Source organism: Amblyomma americanum, chromosome 8 (genome assembly GCF_052857255.1).
Source record: "Amblyomma americanum isolate KBUSLIRL-KWMA chromosome 8, ASM5285725v1, whole genome shotgun sequence".
Lineage (NCBI taxonomy): Eukaryota > Metazoa > Arthropoda > Arachnida > Ixodida > Ixodidae > Amblyomma > Amblyomma americanum.
The window spans coordinates 24,276,412-24,303,776 of record NC_135504.1 but is presented as its reverse complement, the minus strand read 5'-3'; the positions used below and the strand labels follow the sequence as shown (position 1 = coordinate 24,303,776).

The window sequence follows — 27,365 nt, the reverse complement described above, 5'->3', positions numbered from 1 at the left end:
TCAGGCGTCCAACGATATATGAGTCAGATACTGCGCCATTTCCTTTCCACAAAAACCAATTATTATTATTATTATTTAAATTAGGGAAATCGGCCGCACAGAACAATGGTTCGAAGTTTCTAAGAATGCTGGGAACGTGTAGATCGAATTTCCGCGGTAAAAAGACGAGTTCAGATTCCTCTTTGGTGCACCTTTAAATTTAGCGTCTATACTCCCTTAAGTGATAACAGCACGGTGTCATGAGCAAGATGCTAATCCATTTATTCGCACAACCTCCTTCACTCCATTCATGAGGTGCAATGCGCCTTCGTTTCTCCGCTGTCGTCGCCGTCTTCAGTACCACGGAGTCTGTGGTCTCTGCGGCGGCATCGGCGGTTGTGTCTTGTGGCCGTAGTCGAACGACATGATTGGCGCCGTATCGACGTACGTGGGGGGACCCGAGCAGGTGCACATCGTGTACCCGGGAGCGTAGAAGCTGCGAGGCTTGCAAATGCCCCAACCGAGACCCTGTCGTCGGCACCAGAAGTTGCAGGAAGATCCGGTGCAGGTTCCCCGGGCCAAGGACAGCAACCCCAAGAGAGCCATGAGAACCACAAGCTTCGCCGCGGCGGACGGGCGCCGATGGACAAAAGCATGAGCAGTCTTCTCGGAAGGCATGGTGGAAAGCTTGAGAGCTTCCTCTCAGAACGACGTGGAAACTTTGAGCAAGTCTACCCTTTCACCTGTAAAAGGGAATGTAGTGCAGATATACACACCGTAAACACTAAGTGCAACCACTAATAATAATATTAATTGGTTTTTGATAAAGGGAAATGGCGCAATATCTGTCTCATATAGCGTTGGACACCTGAACCGCGCCGTAAGGGATGAGATAAAGGTGGGAGTGAAAGAAGAAACGAAGAAAGAGGTGCCGCAGTGGAGGTATCCGGTATAATTTCGACCACCTGGGGATCTTTAACGTGCACTGACATCGCACAGCACACGGGCGCCTTTGCGTTTTCCTTCCATAAAAACGCAACCGCCGCGGTCGGGTTCGAACCCGGGAACTCCGGATCAGTAGCCGAGCGCCCTAACCGCTGAGCCACCGCGGCGGGATGCAACCACTGCAGAAATGTTTCCCCACAGATTACTCGTAGAAACTTACGAATTCTGCCAAGACAATTTTCTGCTTGGTCTATACTTCTTCCGCGTTTTCATAATCTTTCGAAGTAACCCTAATAACGTGGATAATCTGCTATCATTCTGCTAAATGACCATGAATCTAGTTGACAAGGTCGCCAAGTATAAAAGGGAACAATGCAGCGCGTTACTTTAGCGCTTCGCCAACCGCTCCTGTCGACAATCGGCGAGAATTTGCGGCACCAAGCGCATGCGCGGGAATTGAAGCTGGTCGTGCTAACTGCGCATGTGCCTTTGCCGCAGATTCGCGCGGGCTGTCGGTGGCAGCTTTTCGCGAAGTCCCGGAGCCATGTACTACTGTGTTTCCCTTTATATTGAGCGACCCTGTACAGTTTCTAGTAGAAAAACGTGTGGTCTTTATTGCTACCCTGTTAAGCTGTGCAGTAGAAACGGGCACGTGCTTAAACGAAAGGCAGGTGCGAAATTAGGTCCGCGAAAACTGGGGTGTAGTTCCCATAATGCTCTGATGCATTACAAATAAGAAACTTATAATTTAGGCTCCCTCCTTCTCTGAAGACGAGGTAGGTAAATTTTAGTTTGTCCTTCGTTTCCGGAAAGGCTATCTCAATTGAAGGAAGGTATCGTGGAATGTAAAAAGGGTTCTGCCCCGTATAAAGTGGGGGATGCCTTGACGATGAAAATGGAAAGGAAGTAAATACAGGGCAGTTGGAGGGAGTAGTCAAGTAAGGGAATCAAGGAAATCCCGAGATAAGACTCGATTAATGCCAGGAAAAAAATTCTCTCCAGGAGGCGAAAGAAAACTCAAAGTCGAAAGGTGGAAAAGGGACTAAGGATGGTGGTAATAAGAGTATAGACCCGTTGGTGAAGATATAAGCGAGGGGTTCGAGTGAACTGTTTCCCGGCAAAGACACCTGCTTCAGTCAGTGCGATCACAAGCGATGAGTTTGGTGGGTCTTAATTTCGATGGCTGCCTCTCGGCCGTGTACCAACCCATCTTTCAGTTCCGAGTCAGGAGTGTCAAGCGTGCACATTACTCGTTAAACTTTGTTGAAGAAGTGCCGCCAGGCTGTCTTGAGGTTGTGCACGTACTCCATCACATCAATCGGCGCCCTCCAGAGGGAGTGAGGCACTGGAACAGGGGCTCAAACATCTCAGTAAAAGGGGGAGCCGGAGGGCACATCCAGGCGGCGGAGGCCGGCTCATGCCCTTACAAAAATTTCTTTATATAGTCTATGACTGGACAGTCTATAGACTGTCCAGACTGTACAGTCTATAGACTGTCTATAAACTTTTGTCTGTGAAATCTATAGACATTCTATCGAATAGATAAATCCTACAGATAGATGCACAGTCTATAGACAGACAGATAGTCTATAGATAAATCTTATACTCGGTAGGTAAGCAATACAATTCCAGATTTCTGCCTACCCAGAAAAATGTTCAAACGTGAATTGCGGGCAATTTTGTTTTCTGTTGAGATTGTTAAGTAACAATAATAAATGTAAATTTTGTTTTCAATTGATGACTTCTTTTTACGTGTTTTTGTGATATTTGAGCGAATCGTGAATGTGATTTAAAAAGAAAAACTGTCCATAGTGCTTAAGTACAGCCATGTTGTATAGGATGCATGCGTGTACTATCTGTAACGATGCTTCTCTTTTTTGTACCAGCTCTGTGCTGTACTGCTGTAGGTTGCTCCTTTTGTTGAAGGGGCAGATACCTCCTCAGGCAACCATGCCTTTAGTCTCTGCCACCCGCAGGATGTTGTGATTTTCCTGAAAATAAAAACTGACTGACTGACTGACTGACTGACTGACTGACTGACTGACTGACTGACTGACTGACTGACTGACTGACTGACTGACTGACTGACTGACTGACTGACTGACTGACTGACTGACTGACTGACTGACTGACTGACTGACTGACTGACTGACTGACTGACTGACTGACTGACTGAGAGACAGTCTATACACAATCTAGATTCATGGACATACACACTTAGTAGACTATTGTCTATAGAAAGTCCAGAGTCTATAAATAAACAAGGAAATATCTGTAGGAAGGCAATAGAGTCTACAAGAAGTCTATAGACAGTCTATAGACTATTTCGATTAGGATGTGACGTCCCAACTTTGACGAAAGAAACTTCGCAGTTCATCCCAGAGTATTGACGCTGCTTTGCAGCGCGGGAAAGCGTGTTCCGCTGCCTGCAGCTTGCCACTCAAGAGGAAATTAATTGACACCCCACTGGAGAAAGAAACTCCGACCTCGTTGCCGCGCCCGCACTGGCAAGACTTCAGTGCGAAAGTAAAATTGAAAGCACGTTGGCACTGCGTGCATTCAACCACGTCTCAAAACGTCGGTCGGGCCCAAACCTCTAGGCGTAACCAGAGAACCCGAATTAACACGTTTCTACCCTGTGACTTCTTGATCTGTAATTTAAAGCTCTTTGTTTCTCAGTTCAGCTTTCGTGCGTAAACTTAAGAGGTTAGCTTTCCAGTCCTTTTTTGCCACTCTGAGTGGGCGCTCTATCTGCACAAGTATGCAAACACCTTAGTCGTACACTTGTTACCATCCAATTTCCTCATATGTTCTTCGCATATTTTAATCTCAGCATCCTGTGCTTGGAGCGATGCCGAGCCGATGTCCCCCTTTATTGCCTCATTTGTGGTTTTGCCGTGAGCCCCTAGTGCTAACCTGCTAACAGCTTTATGATTTACTTCTAGCCCCAACCAAGATTCGGCCCTTAAGCACACAACCACATTCCCAAAAGTAAGACCTGACACCTTTATACCTTTCCAAACAGCTCTCAGTACTTCTTACCTGTGTCGTTATTATGCTTTAAATGCTTCATTAGTAATACTTTGGTGCTATTTCATGTATACCTGTCCTTCTTTTACCCATCATCATCATCAGCAGCGGCATCAGTCTTACAACGCCCACTGCAGGGCAAATGCCTCTCCCATGTCTCTCCAATTAACCTTGTCATTTGCCAGCTGCACCCACCTTATGCCCGCAAACTTCTTAATCTCATCCGCCCACCTAACCTTCTGCCGCCCCCTGCTACGCTTGCCTTCTCTTGGTATCCACTCCGTTACCCTTACGGACCAGCGGTTATCTTGCCTTCGCATCACATGCCCTGTCCAACCCCATTTCTTCCTCTTGGTTTCGACTATGATGTCGTTAACCCGGATTTCTTTCCTCACCCACTCTGCCCGCTTCCGGTCTCTTAACGTTACACCTGTCATTGTTCTTTCCATGGCTCGCTGCGTTGTCCTTAACTTAAGCTGAACTCTTTTCGTTAGCCTCCACGTTTCTGCCCCGTAGGTGATTACCCATACTCCTTTTACCCATATTCCTAGATATTTCCTTCTGCCAGCCTGGTCATCTCATTGTCTTGTATTGTCAGCATCTGATCTGTGGAATGGATAAATAATATAAGCCCTTACTTAATGGCGCTAAAATTGAAGCCTACAGCATCTCCTTCTTCACCAAACTTAACTGGTAGCTGCGAGTATTCCTGCTGATCAGCTCATACTGCAATATCATCCACATACATTAAACACGGCAGCCTCTTATCTATGCTCATACCGCTCCTAAATGGCTCAGCTAGAACTGAAGTAATGTATCTCAGAGCGTCGTCGCGCTCTGAAGAGTTTTCGTTGGTCTCTTGAATTAGTTCCTGCTTTCCCTGATTCTTTTTTCCCGGTCAGATTTTATGGTTGCAGATTTTCCTTGGCCCACTTTTAGTTGCATCGCTAACTGCGGCCATACAGCGAACAGTTCACTCCTCTTTTTTTTCTTGACCCTGGACGAGGATCCGTATTTCCATTTTGCTTTCTCGACACGATTCCCATTTATCGTGTTTCATCTTGAGAAAGCTGCGAATCTTTTGCCTCTCTGCGTTCTCTCGAAACCAGTCGTCGCCGTTTGATTGCCTCTTTAATTTCCTTATTGCTCTAGCTTTGTGATCCCCTCTTTTTATTTCCAGAGGTTTGAAAATTCAACTCCTTTCTTTTTCGGATGAATTAGTCGTTGTAGTTGATTATAATAGTCCCCTTTCCATACCTCTCTGCGTTGTAAGCAATTTAATTTCAAGCCTTTTCGTTAGCATTCGAGTTTCTGGCTCATGAGTGAGAACTAGCAAGATGAACCCAATATACTGATTACCTTTGCGGGATAATGATAACCTATTACTCATGACTAGCACATGTACTGCCTCTACATTCAAAGGCAGTAAAGAAATCATGAATTATAATCTTATTTTATGCGATTATATGTTTTTTCTCTTTAGCCGCCGCGGTGGCTGAGTGGTTGCGGCGCCAGCCCGAAAGACGCGGGTTCGATCCCGGCTGCGGTGGTCGAATTTCGATGGAGGCGACATTCTAGAGGCCCGTGTACTGTGCGATGTCAGTGGACGTAAAAGAACCCCAGGTGGTCGAAATTCCCGGAGCCCTTCACTACGGTGTCTCTCATAGCCTGAGTCGCTTTGGGACGTTAAACTCCCATTAAACTAAACTAAACTAAACTATGTTTTTCTTTCTGTATTTTTTTGCTTTGTTCTAAATTTTGGTTGAACAAATGATTATCGGTGGATAAGATTTGACTTCATTAAACTTACCTTCTGTCCGGGCTCCACTCCCTGGTCTCCGGACATATCACACCGCCTATAGCTTCGGGTTTGGGTCAAAAAGACACCCACTCACCTCGAAAAGATGTCCAGTGTTATGCTTCTGCAACTTCAGCTCTTCCCGGTATGCCTCAAGGGCCGCAAAAAAACAACTGTGCAGGTAGGAATGAGATGTTTGCTCGACTCATGCTCCAAGGCACCAGGCTGTGTCCTTTTATTGGATGCGCAAGCGGCTCATACATCATACAACTTTCTTAGAAGACACCGCCAAGGTCACGAATCCCTGAGAAGACACGAGAAATACTTTAGAAAAAAAGAACAAAAAAAAACGAAACAAGACAACTGGTGTTTTGTGTTTGTCACAGACGGCGCCACCTGGAGGGCGAGAAATGCACTTCCCAGCGTCAGAACGTATACTGAAACCTCTTTTCGTGCGTGTATCTTGCCTCGTGACTCCTTTTTTAATAGGACGCGATGAATCACGGAGCTCTTGGAAAAAAAAAATCCGGGGTTAAAGAAAGCAGCACGTTCTCGAAAAAAATTTTGCAGGTTTGGCGCGTGTAACGCTAGAGATGAGCAAGATAAATGATGCATGCTATACCAAGGAGACGAACTGACATTTATTATCCGAAGTGTATTTCATGGTGCAATAATTATAACCATTTCAGAACCCCCTATTTCGCAAAATGATTACGAATGGCTTCAAATTTCAAGAATTCACGCACGTTGGAGCCTTCTACGCTCACGGAATCGCAGACCTATGTTACAAAAACAAAACAAAATATATATGTCTAATTAAGTATTATTGTAAACATCCCTAGCTGTTTCTAGAACGAAAACGCGGCTACAGTGTCCTTTAGTAAAGCATTCCACAATGTTAGCGAAGGAAAAAGTTACAGAACCAGACAGCGCTACTTATAGGCGCAACACAGACAAGTTCCAGGATTTATTGGACATGAATTCTAATTATGAGGAAACTGTGGAATATCGTAAGGTACTGCTACCGAAATTTGAAGGTAATGATTCATTCTTTAGATTCGTAGCAAAATCTTTGTTTTAAAATTTGTCCATCGCTCACAGGGAGTAGTTAAGACTGTCATGGGAAACAGTCGGGAACATTTCTGCGATCTGCGAATAAATTGACTGCTATTGCGGAATGTAACGATGTATGAAATAAAAATTGCGTTCAAAAACAACTTCACATAGAAAAATGTGCTCCTCCAGTATTTTTTGACACGTGTTCGTAGCGTCCATCTGTATTTCTAGTTTTTTAAAAAAAGATCTTTTTCTAGGCACGAAATGGCCCTACCGTTTTGTCCAGAAGGGGATATCAAATGTAGCCGGCATCACAAAGATTTCGAAGACACCCCTAGAAGCTACGAAAAAAAGATTCAAAAGTCGTGTGCACAATCGTACACACCGTGCTGCTAAGTAATATTATGTAAAGTGGAGCAGGATAAGAAATCGCCTTCTTTCTTTGAAGTTGCCGGGGGATAAAATGGGTTTAACTGTGGGACACAGCGTCCGTACTCTGTTTGCATGCATACATAAAAAGCATGTTCTTTTGTATAGAATGCTCTCAGTCACGAAACGTTTTATTTCGGCTTCTCGGGTTTCTACGTGTTACCATGCGTGAATATGCAGTCCCGGGCTAATAACCCGTGTTATGTTTTCGCTTTCCGCGAAATGCGGGGAAGTGAAGAACTGTGGAAGAGTTTTACACCCAGAAGGGCCATACAGGCGGACACAAAAACGTGAAGCACCGTACAGACACAGGAGCTAAGAGTGGTCCCGCTTTTTTCCGAAGATGTGAACGTTTCTAAACTGTTGTATAGGGACGAGGGTACGCCCTTTTCCATTACGCTGCTTGCGCCGTTTTTTTTAAAAAAAATCGTGCCAGAATGCCACTCAGTTATATTTGCAGCAAGGGCAGAAGACAAGAGGACTGGTTTGAGAGTATTACTTGGAGAGAAAGGCACAAAACAATTTTATCATTCGAACTTATTGTCGAGTTACCACCTTGGCAGATTCGGTATGGCTTTTATCCTTTCACGACTAAAACCAGGGGAGGTTTTGGCGAATTCCATGGGTGTGCGTTGCACGGTGTTGTTATAGCCTTGCCTTTTTTGCATACGCCAGCTACCAAGGCAGCGGATTTCCGCCAGGAGGGAGGCAATAAATATTTAAAGTGAGGAAGAGTGCAGAGGTGTGCCGTTGTGGAAACTCGATAGGTTCCTACTGGAACCAAGTGGAGAGAAGGAGAAATACAGATATATAGAGAGAGGCCGAAGTTAAGAGGGAATGCTGGAAGATTCAAGTGAACGTATGCATGCGATGCCGAACCCTTGCAAAAATTGCTTTAGACAGTCTGTAGACTGTCCACAGACTTCTGTCGATAAAATCTACAGACATACCATAGAGAACAGTTTATAGGCAATACAAATCCTATAGACGGTCTAAAGATAATCTATATATTTATGGGCATACACGTCTAGTTTTTTGTCTATAGACAGTCTATATACTATGAGTAGACAAAAATAAATATCTATAAGAAGGCTATAGTTTCTATAAGAAGTCTATAGACTGTCTATAGACCATTTCTATAAGGGAAGAGTGAGTGCACACAGCCTTCATACAGATAGCAAGCTTCAAAGATAGGTGTACTTCAGAAACGGGTGTTCAATCAAGCGCCACACAAGAACGGGAGCGTCTCTTTGTGCCCCAAGCTTGTTCACTTTATTTCTTACCGCCTGAGAAATCGTCCTTGAATAGGGCATTATAGTTCAGGACATCAATATTCCATCAGGTGTTAGGTACGTGGGTAAGGAGGATGGTTCCTAAGAGGACATTGTGTAACTGATTGTCTCTAGAGCCCTTATAACAAGTGTGTTCATTGTACATTAGCGATGTGTTTTGAAAGCATTAAAGGAAGCCTATTCAAAGCCAAAAAGAAATATATGCTTCGCAGTTTACCTATAATGCTTAATGCTGTTTAGACACAGATATCTGAGTCTTTCTTCGTGAACCTGCGCGTCTGCCATTGCGATTATTACTGTTGTGAGACAAGTGTCAGGTCTGTGGAAGATAGAGGTATTCATCGAGGCTGCAATTTTGCCATGATTAGTCAAACGGAAGACGGATTGACCAAGAGTGTCACGAGTTAACAACTGGTGTATGGCATGCTGGCTATTGCACAGAAAGTGCTTCGTCAAATTCGTGCAATCGGTTCGGACCCTTTCTCGCTGCTACAACGCTTCGTGGTTTTAAAGGTAAATAGAGGGAAAGAAAAGGCGTTTTAGCAAAATAAAGTGTGACTGTCTGAGCCAATAAACAAGCAGCATCTTGTTATGTGACTCCATGCCTAACATTCTTGGGCAAAAGTTCTGAATGTTAGAAATTTGTAAGCTAATGTTATGAAAATATCGAAGGTAATGGTCCATTCTTTCGATCAGCAAAATCTTTCTTTTAAAGTTCTTTAGTCGCTCGCATCGAGCAGTCAAGACTGCCTTAGAAAACCAATAGGGAACGCTTTTGATGATAACAAAAACTCTAATATCAAAAACATTCAAGCCTGCCGATGAGAGATCTGCGCAGTGAATTGTTACAATACATGAAAAAATTTATCTCACGAACTTTTTTCCTTTCAAAAACGCTTTTCTCCAGAATTGTTGGAGATGACGACCTACGCGAAGCTAGAGGGTGCACAAAAAGAAACAAGATCTATCCTTTTTTTTCGGAGTCAATTCTCGTTTCTAATGCCCTGAAAGAGCAAAGGAAATGCTGCGTCTCTAAAATTTATTCTGCTATTATAAAAATTAGGAGGTCATTATGGGAATACCTGATTGACATACAAATATTTTAACCGGAGGAAAATTGACCTTCGAAAGAAACTGTCTTTTGTGTAGCTTTATTTGGAAGTCTGCTCAGTATAGACTCCGATTCGCCGGCTGAAACTTTTACAGATGCCGGATCCACAAACCTAATCACCCGGTACAACGTTTCATGATTTATGAGTGCTTTACCTATCTATCGCGTGTTATAATGCTTGAGCAGCATACTGGCGCTGCTGAGTATCTTTTCTAAACATGCGAGGCCTGATTGCCTAATGTCGCCAAGGGCAGGCGTCCGCTTACAAGAAGAAATAAGCCTTGCTATAGCCGTTCAAATATGTTCAGAGTCCGTAATTAACCGTTGATTCGGTGATTGTATCAAATGGTGTCCTTGGTGCATAGGGTGTGTGGTACGGGGTGCGCAGAGATGAGCGGCCAGTAATTTCGAGGTTAGAGTAAACCTGCGGACCGTGTCAAAATAACTACCGCGCTAAGAACAACATGCAGAGCAGTGCACGCGTCCTCAGAGGAAGCCTTCACTTTGCTCATCACGTGGTGTAGAAGAAAACCGCGAATATTTAGTCTGCAGCTGCAGTAGCCCCACATCTTCAGGCGGGATTTAAGAAATAAAATAAGAAATTAAGCTTACGTCAGGATGCCCGTAGCCTGGCTAATATACCCACCAACTCTTCAATTCTGCTATTCCGGTCGGTAATTTGGACAGTAAACTACAGCGCAGAATAACGAGAGAAAGGTGAGTACAGTTATAGAGGCGTTAAGGTTGATTCGAATAACAGAGGGAAGGACAGCACAAGATGAACGCTGGAGGGTTGGAAGCCTCAATCCGTTAGCCAACGTTTCGACAAAAGCACGCCTCGTCTGAGAGGATAAGTCCTGTTAATGAAACTTTTGATAGCGGATTCAGGTTTCCCTGCCATTCTGGGTCTTTTTTTTTTTTTGCTGTGCCATCAAAGACCCCATCTTCCCTTAACGTGTTTACATGTTAATTCGAAGGAAACTAAAGTAAAAAAAAAAAACGAGGAATACCAGACTGCTAATACAGCATCAAAAAAACTAAGGCACACGAAGTGTTCGGAAAGGCAACAGCGGATGTATTACTGCGGTGTAAGCAACGAAATGAGACCGAAACAGGCGTAGAGGAAAGCCCGGAAACAGTACTAAAGAACTATAAACGTTAAAAGGTCATTAATCATTTCCTTCATTTTTTTTTTATTGTTCTTCAATCATGATTGAAATATTACTAGGTAAATATCAATTTATTTCATTCATTTGTTCTTCGATCATGTACGAAATCATCTCAAGCTCAATACATTTACTTCAGACGCACTCAAAAAAGAAAACCAAACCACAGAGATGATCAGAGCTTTTCATATCAGACATGTTTCTAAAACAAAAGCGTTTCAGGTGAAATTTCAGCAACAGCAGTTGCCAATCTGTTACGTTATCATAAGTAGGATTCTTCACGCAATACTGCCTCAAGAAATGGCATTCTTTTCTATCGCTTCATGTATAGCAGTTGTGAGACTTTCTCACACGAGGGGAATGTAGTAGGCCAATACAATGATTCTCAATATTAAAACGTCCCATCGAAAACAACTGGGGCTCCGTAAATGAGAAGAGTGAAACTATGTGACCGCGTAAAGCGGCTTTTACGATATAACGGGGGGTGTTCTTATGCCTCCCACAACTCCTCGCATCATGGCGGCGTAGGAGTCCACAAGCGCCTCCCACAATGTTCGCTCCACATTCTCGGACGCTTTCTTGGCAAAGATTTCGTCGACATCTGGATGAACCAGGACGCTCCCCATTTTCTGCATCGTCACGTTCAAGAACTGCAGCCCGAAAGCAGTCATCTGCGTCCGCCTCCCTGTTTGGGAAGAACAAAGGCGACATCAGAACACTTCCAGGGAAGTAATAATATGTTTAGCATTCTTGGAAAAGAATTCCAAATACTGGAATATTGTATGCTACTGGAATGGAAATATTGAAGGTAATTAAGGGTGCATTCTTTCGGTGCGTAGCAAAACCTTTCTTTTAAAGACTTTCCATCGAACGCAAAAAAAAAAAAAATTAACGGTGCTTTAGCTATGGTTAAGCCGAGTGAGAAGCGGCAGCTTCACGATGGCTCAGCCCAGCAAAGTCTTGTTATGCTGAATCGTTGAGCTCTTCTTTGGTATTTTCCAGGCTAAACTATCGCGAAGCTAACGCTTTTGACTTGGTTTAACCAAAGCTAAAGCACCGTTAGTTTTATTCCTAGGCGCGCCAGCACTCCTTCCGTCATGTACTCGGTTAAAGATGGCGTGACGTCACGCCCTATCACGCAAACACCCCGTTTAGGCTGCTCGGCGAGCCCAACGTCGATCACGTGACCAAAATATTGGTTGACCTTGACGTGACCCTGACGTCACCTGCTTGACCTTTAAATGACCTTGACCTGCCCAACTCCTTGACCAATCACCATCCACCGGTTCTTCAAAGTTATAAACTAGAGGTCTGACTTTGGCTGAGCCTCGAAGGTCATCGGCAACGCAAGGTGATCTCAGCCTGAGACCTACAGTAATACGGCTGCCGCTTGAAAAAACAAAAACAAAAAAAACGCTTGTTTGCAGCAAACACAGCAAAATCAAATAAAAAGGACATTGAAGCAATCTCTCACAGACAGCTCTTGCCTCTATGTGAGTGAGTACTTCAATATATTTGACATTTGCTTTTGCTGTGTTTGCTACAAAGAAGCGTTTTTTTGTGAGTGAGTGCTTTAATAGCGTTGTTGTTTATATTTGCTGTGTGTACTGCAAACAAGCTTATTTTTTGTTCTTCGGTCCTTGTTTATTCATATCTCTTATGTATATTGAATTCTGTACTGTTGTGTTAACAATCACGGAGTTTATGTTCGCTCATTAATAGTACTTGCCCCGATGCTTGTTCATTTGTTTTATACGTTGTGCACTGTTGTGTTTGTGTGATGTTATGGTGAACTGCATATCGTCGGACCAAGTGGTTTCTATGAATTTGTGAAAAGGAGTAGCCGGAGCCACTATGCGGAACCAACCTCTCCTTTAATGTTCATGTAAATAAAAAAAAAACTCATCGAACAGTTGAGACTCCCATAGAAAACAAATGGGGAACGTTTTGAAAATAGCAAGAACGTTAATAGCAGAAAAATGCAATCCTGCTCACGGGAGGCCTGCGGACATATTGATTTTTATAGTGAAATCTTACAACGTATGAAAAAATTGCGTTGAAAAATGCTTTTGCCCTGAATTGCTCAGCAAAATACACCTCCCGACAGATGGAAGTTCATTCTGACACCTTGTCATTGTTTGCCCGTGCCTTCAATAAACGTGGCTCAGTCGCCGGACACCAGCGTTTATTCATGCCTGTCTGTACGTATTTTGCTGCAATGGTATGCGTTATACGAGAACTGCATTTCACAACATTGTTAAGCTTGTGCTTATAATTCTGGAAATGCGTGCTTGTCTTACACGTGTTGAATGCACGTGCATAATTCTATTCAGCTCATTGTTACTTGGTTGTAGATGTAATTTTCATGATGAAATATTCAAATACATTGTATTTAATGCACGTATGAAAATATTAGCGCTGTCGAACAATAAATGGCTAATAACCTCGTCTGGGTGCGCCAACAGCATTTTTGTTCTTGTGCCGGCATTTATTTATTTCTACGCTGAGGGACGCCGAATAAAGGATACTGATAAATGAATTGAGCACATCACCAGTGCTGTTACCGTTGGCAGTCACCCTCTCAACATCACGAGCTGTCTGAGCGCATACTAGACCTGTGAAAGATTCCATTTAGGGATAGATTAAGCTTTACTCTTTTTATGCTTTGCAATTGTTTCTTTTTCTCTAGCGTTAGTGAGTAGACGGACCTGTCAACGAGTCAGCTTCTGTCTGCTTATATAAAGAATCGAATTCCTTGGTGTACTATACGACATTCTAACGTCTTCTAATATATGACAACAATATATGATGATGGCGGTGAAATGTTTAGGGGAATCCCCCTAGGTGAAGTAGATTCGTAACAAGGGAGTAATTACTCATTGGCATCCACCCAAGCGCAGCCGTACGGCTGCAGAGGAAAGCTACACAGCTTTCTCAAAAACTTCGTAGTTAAATAAAAATTCGTCCTAGTCCGAGGTTCGAACCCGGGACCACCGCTTGACCGCACCAGCCGCTCTACCAACTCAGTTAACCAGGACGGCAAGCTTATGGTAGGGCGAGAGCGAATTGATCAATAACTCGAAGTGGGAACAGCGTTGGTCAAATGTGTAGGAGAATCCAATGTGTATGCCAATGAGCAATTACTCCCTTATTAATCTATGATGATATCTTCTCGATACATGAAAAGTGCTTGCATAATAAAGCGTGAAAAAGTATCAAACCCCAAAGTTCGTGTGCCTCTGTACCAAGCTCACCAGGTGTCGCGGCGACCTCCATCTGGCCTTGCCCGTCGTAGACGAAGAAATGCACGCGCCGACTAGCGACACTTGGCGTCTCGGATTCGACGGTGTAAGAGACCGTCAGTCCGGCAAAAGACAGGGGGCAGGTTATGACGTTCGCGCCACCAGAGCGCGCCGTGCGGCAGTCTCCAATGCGCTGGACTCGGCGGCGAAACCGCATAGCCGTGCCGTTGACAAGCTGGAAAGGGTAGAACTCGAGAACGGTGTCGTTCTGGACGTCCACTTCGAAGTCAGCGTCTCGAAGTGGGAACACGTCTTTAGGTGCGGAACGTAGCAAGTTGTCCATGAAGTAGTTGAGCGACGACTGACCGGATTGCGCCCCGTCTGTCCGAAGAAACGACGACACGAAAACGTTAAAAGAGCGTTACCATAAACTCCACAGCTCTTAGGTGAATGTTTGAGAACAGAAAACACAGCGCGTTGTGTAGTCTACTTCTTTCTGGCCCTGTGCTTTGCGCTGTGCGTTCTGTTCTTAATAATGCACCAGCCTGCCCAAGCTCCGACCTTAAGACGGTTCAATGGAATTTTTTTTTTTTTGAAGCGATGTTTATAGCCTCAGGACATAAAAACTATGAAGTGAGAGATGAGTAATATGCTTAAATAAATGAAAAAAGTTGAGCTGAACTGATTAAATCAAGAAGTGAGCGATTATATGGACCCTGTGTCCATGCAATATATTGAATCCGGATTGTCCGGTGAGAGTCCCACTGACGTCAGGTGCCGAGTTCTCGTCGGCTTCAGCGCTAGGCAGTCCCACAACAGGTGGCGGATATCCGCCTCACAGTCTCTGTTCTTGCAGACTGGACACCCGGGGCGGGGATTATAATCTTTGAAATGCGGCCACTTGCGTGTCACAGATGGAGTTAGGGCCACCCCGACCCGTATCCTCCGAAGCGCAACCCCCTCAGCACGGGTAAGACCACAGGGGAGGGTTACTGCACACAGAGGGATTAGAGCACGTGTGCGGCACCGGAGGTGTTCCTTTCTTGTTAAAAGGAGGGTGGTGTCATCCGGAGTGAGTATTCGAGTCAAAGACGAGGTTTCAATGGAATTACTCCCAATGTGGAGTAGATTTGAACTAACCAAGTAATTACACATTACCATCCATCCAGGAAGCACCATAAGGCTACAAAGGAAGTTATGCTCTTACCGCGAGATGGTCAAGTGCGTGCTAACTTATTTCTCTCACAATAAAACACTCATAGTAACCCTCTAAAAACAAAAGCCGTAGTCAGACACTCATGCATGGCAGCACCATTAAAAAATGTGCACCAGTTCCGAAAGCACAATATTAACTAGCTATCTCTAATCGTCCGCACTAGCAGGGGTGCAAATTGTCATTAATTTTTCTTTCTGTGTTTTTAAAACAAGGAAATTGTCAATAGACAAACATGAAATCCAGAAGAGCTGTTGGGCGCTGGGCAGCCTTTTTCCTTTATCACGCTCTGTGTACTCTTATTTATTGCTCACAATTTACAATGCGCAGCCAATGAACTCTCTCGCCTCAAAGGTCATTGTTTTTAATACTGAAAGGTGTATGGTGAGTCGCTACGGCTGCAATTGAAGTTGACGTGGTTGTGGCTCGCAGTACAGTTTTAGTGTATGGGAAATTTACACGCTTTACATCTTTTAAAGGTAACTGTACCGACAAAAATTCCGATCAAATTTAGTTTCCCGTTTATGCGGCGTCGGTGTCGTTACAACTCTCCAAAGCGATAGGTCGCAATTTCTTGACATCATGCACGAAGTCATGACAACCCTCCATGTTGGTTGGCCAGAATGCGAATTACTGATTGGCACGAACGCAATGACATTACAATGAACAGAACACCATTCCCATTTCGAGTTGATCGATTCGGGTTGCCCTTCCATCTGCTAGGCGTCTCGGTTAGCTTAGTTGGTAGAGACTTCCCCGGGTAGTCGGTGGTTCCGGGTTTGAACCCTGGAACAGGGGAATTTTTTTTTGAAATACGAGGTTTATGGGCAATTTATATAGAGCTGTCTAGTTTGTTGCCGTATGACTGCGCTTCGGTGAATGCTAGTAATTACTCCCTTACTACAATTCCATCCCACATTCGACGATTCCCGTAAATAGCTGTCTAACAATGACGTCACCTGTCGCTTAATGCATTTGCTAAAGCTTACCCGTGGTGCTAATGAGGAATCCTACATCACTGCCTGTATAGAGCTACGAATAGCCCCGCTGACAATAGATTTCACCCTACTCCAGCTGTCACAGAAATTCGCCTTACCACAAGGAGAAATGCCCCGTGAATTTTTTAATTTGATATCATTAGAAGCCTAATCGAGAAAGAAATGTGGTGTCGGTTCTAAAATTCGCCCATTGGCTGAAGGGAAATGACATCACCAGACCTCCATTACAGTCGTCCTCCTCCTCCTCCTCCTCCTCCTCCTCCTCCTCCTCCTCCTCCTCCTCACCAGACCAGCTAATTCCTTTTGAATGGAGGAAAGTGACCTTAGCAGATCAGATCATTCACATTGCTTGAGGAAACCGACGTCGCTGGACCGGACTTGACGTCACTAAACCGGAAGTGACAACACTTCCGGCAAAGGCATGAACAGCTTGTAATGCTATCGCGCTGCCAAGACGTAATGTAATGAGGCGTCCCTGTGAACTTTTCTTTGGAAACAAACAAAAGACTCACGAAAGATGAGAACAACGGCCGCTACGACTCGAAGCAGCATCTTCTTAGCTCTGAAAGGAACGAATCAAGATGCATTGTAGTGTATTTAACGCCACGCTTGAAGAAAACTTTTCGCCCATAAATTTTTCAGCCACACTTTAACTGCAACCTTGGGCATGAAGACTTCTGTACACAAGCGACTTCGTCCGCCAAGCCTCACTTTCCTTACGTGTGTGCACGCGTGAGATCCCGGCTACGTTGGCGAAAATATGTGTAAGCATGGCCTCTGCCAAAAGTAAAACGCTTAAAGAGTTCGCTTCTGAGCTATGTAAAAGAAAGCCGGGGGGGGGGGGGGGCGAATGGAGGGGATTGGCTGTAGCGTTCGAGTAAGTCCAAAATTTCTGAGAAGTAAGCACGAGCGCGCATCTCATTTTAAGATTGGAGTGCTAGCCATGCATGACGAGCCACTCAGCATTAGTCAGAAGTGGATCTCTTAGGACTTTATACTTCAGACTAAGGCAGAGCATTATCGAATAATTACGCAAAGATATATTTATTATTTAGGTTGGAGAATCGTCTACATTCTACGTCTTCTATACAGGATTTCTAGTTTTCTGTTTAGGCAACCATAACAATCGCTTACAAGAGGACTTTCTGCTATCTTTGCAACGCAAGCAGTTGCTCGAAATATGCGACGTTTTGGCTCATCTGCTGCCCCAACTGCATTACAGATCATTACGGAGCGGATTCCATGAGAAGGCAAGCGTAGCATGGGCGCCGGCAGAAGGTTAGGTGGGCGGATGAAATTAGGAAGTTTGCAGGCATACGGTGGGTGTAGCTGGCAAAGGACAGGGTTAATCGGAGAGACATGGGAGAGGCCTTTGCCCTGCAATGGGCGTGGTCAGGCTGATGATGATGATGATCGCACGCCGCTAACCGCCTATATATGTAAGGCGCCTATATATTTATTTCATGATCGTATATAGGCGACAAACAGAATGAGATCAAATGCTCATTTATCTGATCGTGTCTGCTGTACTAAAATTTTTTTCTATAGACCATGAAATTAACCTCGACAGTGCACTAGTCACGTGGCAGCGATGTATGGCGGTGGCAAAATTGCGAACCGAGCTTTGGGTTTAGTAGCACATGCTAGACTCTCAGAAACCTGAAATTAGGCTCCTTAAGGACGTCATTTTTCATGACCCCTTTTGTTGTCTTTCGACACATGTACTGGAGACACCGTAGCAAATATTTGGTTGAAAGCACAGAAGACCAACTTACCTTGCAGCGATGAGTTCCGATGGTCCGCCTTCGTGAAACCGAAAGCGAAAAGCGCGTTGTCTCGAATGTTAATTCGTTTGCTTGCCGCTACCGCGCGTGGCGCGTAAATAGGCAGTGACGTCACTTTTCTGGCCCAATTGTCCGCCGATAGGAGAACAGAGTATGAATAAGGGTCTATCTCGCGGGGTAGCTCAATGTCGAGGGCTTTATCGGCGCGCACCTTTGTACGAGGACCCGTGGCCCGCCCTTGTACGAGGATCCGTCCGTCACCTGCCCTCTCCACGAGCCAACAGAATGCGCGTACCTTGAACACGGATATAAGTGAGTAGCGGTAGACTGCTGATAGCGCAGAATATCCGCACGTGCTGACGATGTTGACGTTGTCATTCCGTTGGTTGTTTGTTGTGACTTTTTGCTAGTTTGCTTTTTTAGTCTTTATGTGCGATGTTGTGCGTGCTTGCAACCAGAGCTGAGTGTGTTGCAGTGCATGCATCCACCAACACGTCCGGAAAAACTGGTGCTCAGTAAAACCCCGCGGTTTCGCACGCTTTTGAGAGTTAAACAAAGAAATGAAAACTCGTTGCTGTGGCAAGGATTTCGTATTAAACTCGATGAATGATAGCGCGTAAACATGTAGCACAAGTTTCTGTCATAAATTTCCTGTCTTTTTTTTTTACTTTGGGGGGAAAAGAAAGGTTCACATTCCGCCCAGATGCCGGGAATACGTTTAGGTATGAAACACTGTTTTCTACGCAGCCACTGTTAGAATGTGCAGTATCATCTTCTTGCCGTTTTCTTGCCGTTTTTTCAGACACAGCGTGCGTCACAGTGGCTAACTCTTGTACTAACTTCCTAAACCGAACTCAAGAAGTAATGGCAGTTGTCAGCGATGCTCCAAATTGGGCACTGGCCGATGCACATTTAGGTTCTTTCCTTATTTATTCCTGTTTTTTTTTTAGTTTAGATGCGATTCGAAGTGATGACGTTATTTTTCGGTGGAAGCCAATCCTTCTTTTTCATATTTTTCTTCGCATCGAACTAGACGAAATAGAAAAACTGATGGCCGATCAACTAGATTGATGCGGAGGAATTCTTCTCTACTATCGCCTGCCTTGTGCTATCGTTCGGCCGCATTGAACACTAACTGCACCACTACGACCACTAAAGCTACTTGTAACTTCACTAAGCTACCATAGTCGCTAGAACCCAGCCACTATCACATATCACTGAAGAGTCCTTACCAAGTTGCTGTCTCTGCTATGTAATTAGAATCGGTGTCTCGTTTTTAGTCGCTGCTATAACAGGTGAATGGTGGAGAATGGGAACTTCCCATAAACGCCCCTTTCCGTCTGCCATCTGGTGGAGGCTTCACACAGATGCCTATGCCGCACAGTTCAAACTGTCATGGCCCTCCTAACGCAAAAAACATTAAAAAGTGAAGAAGAAGCTAGGAAAAAGGAAAGTGGAAATGCATCATAATGAAATGGAGAGGACCTTGTCTGCCCGCACGTAAATCAGTGACGTACAAAGGAGGCTTCTCGGCTTCTTTTGAATTTCCTCCAGAACTCGGATCTGGACTCCATATGCTGAAAGCAGGAGTTGACTATTGAATATTGTTAGTGATCTGTGTTTAGCGTTGTAGCTCAGCCGGGTTTCAGGTTTCTGCGGATTTTAAAATATAAATGTTGCTACTGTGGAGCAATTGCCGGCAGAATCCGAAAGGCTAATCCCCCCTGTAGCTTGCATTAACCGCAATCTCAGGAAATGAAAGGCGGGGGGGGGGGGATTTAAAACAAACAGAAGATGCTACAAGTAGGTATGTTAGGCAGTGCTCTGCAAATATAGTCGTACAACGTATAGGCATTACCCATGATCCACAGGTGGAAATGGGTGTTAAGGCCCGAGTGCAAACCAGCATGCTCGTTCTCTCGTCTTGTAAAAAAAGGCGCTGCACCAAAGTGCGGCGTGAGCAGGATTCTGAAGGGTGAGAATCAGTTACGTGCAATCTTTTCACACGAGTACTGTCCCTGCGCATAAAATACTTACACAAATGGGAGAGAATTCATGAGAACTTTAGAAACAGTCTACATGTCTGGTAATGTCAAGGCAAAACACGTACCCCACTTGCTGTACACTGGACATTAAAATCGTGAAATCTACGTATAGCCGAATCACCGTATTTGGAATTCGAAGGGGAACAAAATTTTGTTCAAATTACGTGCAGTTAATTGAAAGGCGCCCAACCAGGTTCCCTTTAACGCACGCAATGTTCACAGATGCAAATCGTCAGTTCGAATGAACTGAAAGCTTGAATTACGCCATTTGGGGTAAAGATTTTCATGTGTATCGAGAGCACACCAAGTTCAATGGTTGTAGTGGCATTAAATTTAGAAGATGGATGCACATTGTTTTAACTTTTTACTTTATTTTTCTTCTTCTATCTCTTACGAGCTTTTTTTTATTTTATTTTCTCTTCTTTCTATCTTCTTTCCGTTCCATGTTCAGCATTATCGGACAAAAATTTGAATATTGAAAAATTGTTAGGTACTGTTATAGAAATATTGAAGATAATGGCCCATGCTTCTGATGTGTAACAAAATATTTCTTTTAACGAGCTTTCATCGATCGCAGCGAGCGGTTAAGACTGCCATACAAAACCATTAAGGAACGCTTTTGACGATAGCAAAAACGCTAATAGCAAAACAAATTCAGGACTGCCGTCGGGTGTGGCTGGCAGGTAAATTATTTGTTATACGTAACTCTTATATTATATGTAAATATTGCGTTCATAAAGTGTTTTCCGCTCAAAAAGCTTTTGTCCAGAATTGTTGGGTATGTTTCTCCCTTATTAGGTGATGATGGTGATTGAACATTTATCGAAAGCAAGAAGCTTCGGAGGAGGAGGTGGGGAGGGGCGCAGGAGGAAGCCTCACAAGGTATAAGTATAAAAAATATAAACGGAGGACGGTATTTACAACCAGTCGTACTGGTTCGCCCAAGGGAGTGGCTCTGAAAGATTGCCGTGATATGAAACCAGAATCCCCCGCTTGTATTCGGCAGCCAATCACGATTCATGATTGGTTATAGTGTTATTTAGCAGGTTACAGCGCTGCCTTCCGTTGCCTGGCCAGAGCCCGCGGGTACTCTTTCCAGCGACAAATGAAACAATCGCAAAAACAAGATATTGTTTTTATTCATGTCCAAAGGGCACTGTGCGCATCACTGCAGATAAGTATGCACAGTATGCCTCGCCACGTGCATTCACTTCAACTGTATCTCTAATCATATACCGCCAGCTTTCATTTACACATCAGTAAGTAGCACCCAGACTTCTTATCAAACAGCGCTACTCCGTAGGGAAACCCCGACCCGTTAACGTCAGGACTTCCAGACCGACAGCTCTTGTTGGCGGCTTCATTGTGCTCGCGGAGGATAACGGGGCCGGGCCCATTATCTACGAGTCATCCGGCTTTATCTGCTTCCACGTCCTGAGCCAAAATGATGGCAGATATCAGTGACATAGGCACCGAGTGTTTGTTTCGCAGTCCTGGAACACGAAGGTGAGTGCGAGAAATTTGCCAATAGGATACTTAGCATGACTGCATGACGAATCGAGATCCTCGTTATAGCGTTATTAACACAATGAGGAAGCAGTGATCCCAAAGAAATCGGCGAGGAAGACAGTTGCGAAGTGCTTGTCTTCCGGTTAAGATGGTTAGAGGACAACAAAACGATCCCAATGCTCTGCCAGTGTGCTCGCTGTTGTTGTGTGGTGTTGTTGTGTTGTCTTGTATCTGAGTGGCCAGCTCCGGATTAACTCGCGATGTAAGGGCACGGGTCTCCCTTTTTTCTTCCAACCTTTGCGTAGTGCTGCCCACATGCTAAGAATTCTCGGTAAATATCAGTGAAATTTTCTAAACGATACAGAGGGAGCGTTCTGACCACCACTGACAACAGGAATAAAAAATGGCTGCCTGTTTAGGATTCATGCAGTCTCTACATTGTAGCACGGAATTTCTCAGATCCCTTGTCAATAATGGATGTGGGTCCGAGATTCCCCCCGACACCTCCCTTAACTTTAAATACTCATTGCATACAAATTAAGCGCATGAGCACGCTTATCACAAGCTTTGTCAAGAGATGAATAGCTTAGGCTAGCAACATTCGTTAAGAAGACAAGTTCCCACAAGGTGAATGTTGCCTGATTGTTTTCTGTTGTCTTTGTAGGTCCAACAAGATGCTACTCATAGCTGCAATGCTGCTTCTGCTGTTTTGTAAGTAGGCCTTTGCTCATTAGTGCGACAAACTTTCGTAAGTGTGAAAAACGATTGTCTCTGGAGTAAAAGGCTGAACAGTGCAGTTAATTTAAATACAGCATGTGCTGGCCGAAGAGAAAATGCTTTGTCATGGACTTTCAGATAACGGAAAACAAAGCGAAAGCAGACTCCTTCATGAAAAGTGTTTTCTATAGGTATTCTCGTTACGTTCGCCACACTGATTACTATGACAACAACGGCAATGTTATTTTGTGACAGAGTTGCGTAGAAGCAGATATTTATAGAATTGACCCTGATTTACTCGCACTTATATCTATCTCCTTAGTTCGGTTAAAAGAAGACAATTTGATACTTTTGCGTATCAATTGTACAAAAACGATCGATACATGTTATTGATATCCGAAGTTAGAGACAGCGCAATGCCCGTCAATAGCCGTGCGCCGAAGTTGTGTTGTACGCAATTCACGCATAATGGGACCTCTGAATAAAGGTGCTATGCAAGTAAGACCGTCAACATGACGAATGATTCGATCATGACAAAAACTCACACGACGGTTAGCACTCTGTAACGAGATATTCAGCGAAAGATTTCTATATAGAACACAACTCTTTGTTGGTTTTCTCCGGTAGATGCCGCGGGGTGTCACTCTGTGGTCACTCTTGAAGCGACGCGTTGCGTGTTGCAGTGGCGTCTTCGTGACGTCACGGCATGCTGACCAGCATGGTTTCGCCAATGTCGACGCTGCAAGAACCCAGCAACACAAACTTTCGTACGCTTTTTTGTCAGCAGATGGCGGGCAGTGCACGAACCCATCGCAGAACTTCTTCGCCGACAACCTACTGGATTTTGTTCCACGTGACTCGTTCCCTCTGCAAGACCTGGGGTTCGAAGTGGACGTCCTCAACGACACGGTGCTTCATGTGTTCCCTTTCGAGCTGGTCAACGGTACGGCCTGGCGGTTTCGCCGACGTGTGCAGCGACAGGGTGACTGCCGTAAGGCGTGGTCCGCCGGCACCGTTACCATCACCTGCGCCCTGTCATTCACCGGTCTGATGGCGAGATACGATCTCGAGACCATGGTGCCTGGTGGCGAAGGGCGTCACCTGCAGTTCTTTGTACGAGAAGGTCTCGGAGAGATGGAGATCACCGCTACGCGAGGCAAGACTTACTTTGATTGCGTGTATGCATATAATCACGAGTGCACGCAGCTAGCATTGCATCTAGCATGTTAAACTGCTCGAGTTAGTCGGCATTTCTTTAAAACTTCTCAAGCAGTACAGATCATCCGCCCAACATTGGCATTGTGTTCACAAAGACCGGTCCAACATAGGACCAGCCTTTGCCAACACATTTCCAATATTGGGCGGATGGCCTGTGCTGCTAGGATTGTTTCAAGTGCTCGTGCTCAGGAACAGTACACTTCGTGCCGCTCAGCTGCTCCAGTGTACAAGTTAGGAAACATGCCGAGTTACTCAAGAAATCTCTCTAGGCGCATACCGAGGGAAGGACTGCTGACAACAGCATACAAGCATTAAGGTTGACAATAGTGATGCTACCTCTTATACCTTTTAAGCGACAGTGTTTAGTTTCCGTTCGCCTAAGTTGCTGCCGTCGTTGGCATGTTAAGAAAATCTCGATTGGTCGAGAGTATCGTGACGTCAGAGCAGCTGTGGAATGAATACAATTGAACCTTGTGCCGCCGCGGTGGCTGAGTGGTTATGGCGCTCGGGTTCCGGCCCGAAAGATGAGGGTTCGATCCCGGCCGCGGCGGTCGAATTTCGATGGGGGCGAAATTCTAGAGACCCGTGTACTGTGCGATGTCAGTGCACGCTAAAGAACCCCAGGTTGTCGACATTTCCGGAGCCCTTCACTACGGCGTTCCTCAGAGCCTGAGTCGCTTTGGGACGTTAAACACCCATAAACCATAAACCAAACAATTAAGTCTTGTGTTAAATTGTTATTACGAGGTCGTAGCGTGACTCAAATATAATTATGACATATTAGGATGGAGTGTAAATAATTATGCTCAAAGGGATATTAGGGTAATTCGCTGAGACTCGAACCGACGACACTTGGGTTGCGAGCAAGACACGCTACACCCAAGCCACTGAGGCACGTTCGTTCGACTTGGTTAAAGAGAGACCTTATGAGTCTTGTGGTGCATCACGCGGTCAAGTATGCCTACTGATGAATGATAACGGATGTGTATAAAGAGGTACTAATTAGGAAAGAAGGTAGTGTCATATCCTCAACGAGGAGCTTAATTGTCTTCCTAACTTTTGTTTTTCCTGAAACAGGCAGGCCGACCCAACTGACTGCGTTTCATCTCTACTCCCTGAAAATGGCAATGAAAGAAATGGACAGCGTTCTTGTTCACCCCGACGTCGACGAAGTCTTCACGGCCAAGGCGACCGAGAATGTGGAGATGACGATGTGGGAAGCGCTTGCGATTTCATACGCAGGCATGTTACGCGACATGCTGGCAAGCATAAGCCCAGGGTCTGCCATCGGCGGGTAGCTCAGTGGTCACATCAGTTTCTCCCTTACAAAAATGGTCTACAGACAGTCTATAGACTTCTTATAGACTCTGTCACCTTCATATGGATATTTATTTTTGTATATTCATAGTCTATAGACAAAACTCTACTAAAGTGTATGGCCATAAATCTATATAATATATATAGACTGTCTATAGGATTTGTATTGCCTATAGACTGTTCTCTAGGGGTTGTCTACAGAGGATCTATACGATTTATAGACAGAAGTCTATGGACAGTCTATGGACTGTCTAAAGAAGTTTTTATAAGGGCTGCCAGCCTCATCAGCCTTTATTATTTCATTAGTAAACTCCTCCCTTATTTTTCGGCAAAGTTGTATACATGACACCACTGCCATACGCGGTACACACAGTACTAACGTCGTTAAGTTTCTTTTTTTTTGTCTAGCAGAGTGTGTTGGCCATTTCTAAAGATAGTGCATTCTCGTCTGCTGTGCCGAGGTCTGCGTTCCTTTCAGATAGATCTATACGTAGATTACTGGGACACAATAGGTAAAGCACAATCGATGTCACGGCTCATGTGCTACATCATGGCTAGGCATGTTGGTACGGACAAAGATTAGAAGTCATTTGAGTTAAAATAAGTTCATACAAAGCAAATAAAACGTAGATGGCCGAGTGTACCGAAGTATTAGAGATAGCATCAACAATGTGCTGAGCATGGGGTGATATAAATTGAACACAACTGAAAAACATGGGTATAAAAGATTAGTTAAAGGAAAGGCAATAAGAGAGTAATATAATTTTATTTCTTTATTGAGTACATACAGCAGACCACAGTGCGGTCCAAGTAATAATAATAATAATAATAATAATAATAATAATAATAATAATAATAATAATAATAATAATAATAATAATAATAATAATTGTTTTGGGGGAAAAGGAAATGGCGCAGTATCTGCCTCGCATATCGTTGGACACCCGAACCGCGCCGTAAGGAAAGGTATGAAGGAGGGAGTGAAAGAAGAAAGGTAGAAAGAGGTGCCGTAGTGGAAGGCTCCGGAGCAATTTTGACCACCTGGGCATCTTTAACTTGCACTGACATCGCACAGCACACGGGCGCCTTAGCGTTTTGCCTCCATAAAAACGCAGCCGCCGCGGTCGGGTTCGAACCCGGGAACTGCGGATCAGTTGCCGATCGCCCTAACTACTGAGCCACCGCGCCGGGTCCGAGTAAGAGATACGCATTTTAGCAAAGCACTCAGAGAGAATACAGAACACAATAGCAAAGCACATGACGGAACAAAATAATCACCAAGTGCCTTTCAAACTGTTAAAAAGTGGTTAAGTGGTTCCAATACGATATCCTATGCAGAAAAAAAAAACGGATATTTATAGCAGTCAGTTCCATCAAAGTATTGTGTTAGTGCGTCTGCATATGTCGCGTATGTCGGGTGAATAGAGAGGATAATTGGGGGGGGGGGGGGGGTCTATCTCTAACTAATGATTGAGTAGTAAATAGAGGAAATAAAGTTGGCATTTCCGTCTTCGCACCTGGAGTAAATGACATGTTACACGCCGTAAGCTCAGCAGGAGAATCAAAATGACTGAAAATAAACATATGGATTCACGTAAAATCTCGTCCTCCACAGGATATAGATTCAAGCTCTAAACCAGTCACGAACTATGGCAGTGCAGTCTGGAGTACGCCTTAGAGCGCACCTTTTCAGAATAATAATATAAAAACACACCGTCATCTGTTGCAAACACGGAATGCTGCTATGCGCCCCAGTGCCAGAGATAACACTCACGACTAGTTTTGTAGTTTTATTTGAAGTATTTCAAATAAACAGGTGTTTTGAAGGACCTTGGTGCATTTATTCTCCACGGCTATTAGAATATAAGTGTGCGGCTGCACAGTATTAACTGTTTGCAGTGCAGCGGGACACATGTGTCCTACTTGCTTCATGTGCTGAAATAGGATATACCAACTTACCGCATCTTTGTGTGCGGAATACTACCGAGCAGTCAAACAATCCATTCAGTGTGTTTTTACTTTTCGTTAGTAGGCTTCCTTGGTGTTCTGTGTTTTTACAAGCGCTGTTGTACAGCTCGACGAGACCCATATGGGCGGGAAAAATAAATAAAAAATTGTGGACGTTTTCAGCCTTTTCTTTCAAACTGCCCCTAATACTTCTTGAAGCAACTTTCAGTACTAATACGAGTTGTGTACATCGAAAAGACTAAGGCAAGTGTACAGACTACAATTTAAATCTTTTAAGAACTGATTGGAGCAACTCTGCCCCCTTTTTTCTACAAAACTAGTGTAAACGACTTGAAAGTGACGCAATTAAATTCCTAGTCATTCTGAGTGCAATCTTACCCATTTTAGGTCTGTGAGACATGCACACAGCTTACGCCTTGCAGACGGTTAACGGATTAAAAAGCAGTGTCTCCTCTGTCAGGATGTCAGTAATTTCGGGTTCTCAGAAAATATTATTTTTCTCTCCATTCGCACAATCTATGGAAATCACAAAACGCCAAAAAAAATTA

At 44.3% G+C, this 27,365-nt stretch overlaps 2 protein-coding genes across 2 annotated transcripts; one reads left to right on the top strand and one right to left on the bottom strand.

Moving 5' to 3' along the window:
- Window positions 1-237: 237 nt before the first annotated feature.
- On the bottom strand, window positions 238-18,205 carry LOC144101139 (uncharacterized). The gene is made up of 5 exons (XM_077634175.1): window positions 18,035-18,205; window positions 16,772-16,821; window positions 14,061-14,429; window positions 5,850-11,491; window positions 238-722 (listed from the first exon to the last, which is right to left on the bottom strand). The coding sequence occupies exons 2-4, from the start codon at window positions 16,809-16,811 to the stop codon at window positions 11,274-11,276; spliced, it is 627 nt and encodes a 208-aa protein (XP_077490301.1). The 5' UTR covers window positions 16,812-16,821; window positions 18,035-18,205; the 3' UTR covers window positions 238-722; window positions 5,850-11,273.
- Window positions 18,206-18,331: 126 nt separating this feature from the next.
- On the top strand, window positions 18,332-26,790 carry LOC144101140 (uncharacterized). Its single transcript, XM_077634176.1, has 4 exons — window positions 18,332-18,355; window positions 22,262-22,308; window positions 23,102-23,470; window positions 24,610-26,790. Exons 2-4 carry the CDS (start codon window positions 22,272-22,274, stop codon window positions 24,828-24,830), a joined length of 627 nt encoding a protein of 208 aa, XP_077490302.1. The 5' UTR covers window positions 18,332-18,355; window positions 22,262-22,271; the 3' UTR covers window positions 24,831-26,790.
- The last annotated feature ends 575 nt before the right edge of the window (window positions 26,791-27,365 follow it).

What these genes read in the sequence shown, in the direction of transcription:
- LOC144101139 (XM_077634175.1), bottom strand. Translation starts at nt 16,811, where the DNA reads ATGCTGCTTCGAGTCGTAGCGGCCGTTGTTCTCATCTTTC. An exon ending in GGCCGTTGTTCTCATCTTTC is followed by an intron (nt 14,430 to 16,771) that starts GTGAGTCTTTTG and finishes TTCTTCGGACAG; the next exon opens with ACGGGGCGCAATCCGGTCAG. An exon ending in GGAGGTCGCCGCGACACCTG is followed by an intron (nt 11,492 to 14,060) that starts GTGAGCTTGGTA and finishes CTTCCCAAACAG; the next exon opens with GGAGGCGGACGCAGATGACT.
- LOC144101140 (XM_077634176.1), top strand. Translation starts at nt 22,272, where the DNA reads ATGCTACTCATAGCTGCAATGCTGCTTCTGCTGTTTT. An exon ending in AATGCTGCTTCTGCTGTTTT is followed by an intron (nt 22,309 to 23,101) that starts GTAAGTAGGCCT and finishes TTTTGTCAGCAG; the next exon opens with ATGGCGGGCAGTGCACGAAC. An exon ending in GGAGATCACCGCTACGCGAG is followed by an intron (nt 23,471 to 24,609) that starts GCAAGACTTACT and finishes TTCCTGAAACAG; the next exon opens with GCAGGCCGACCCAACTGACT.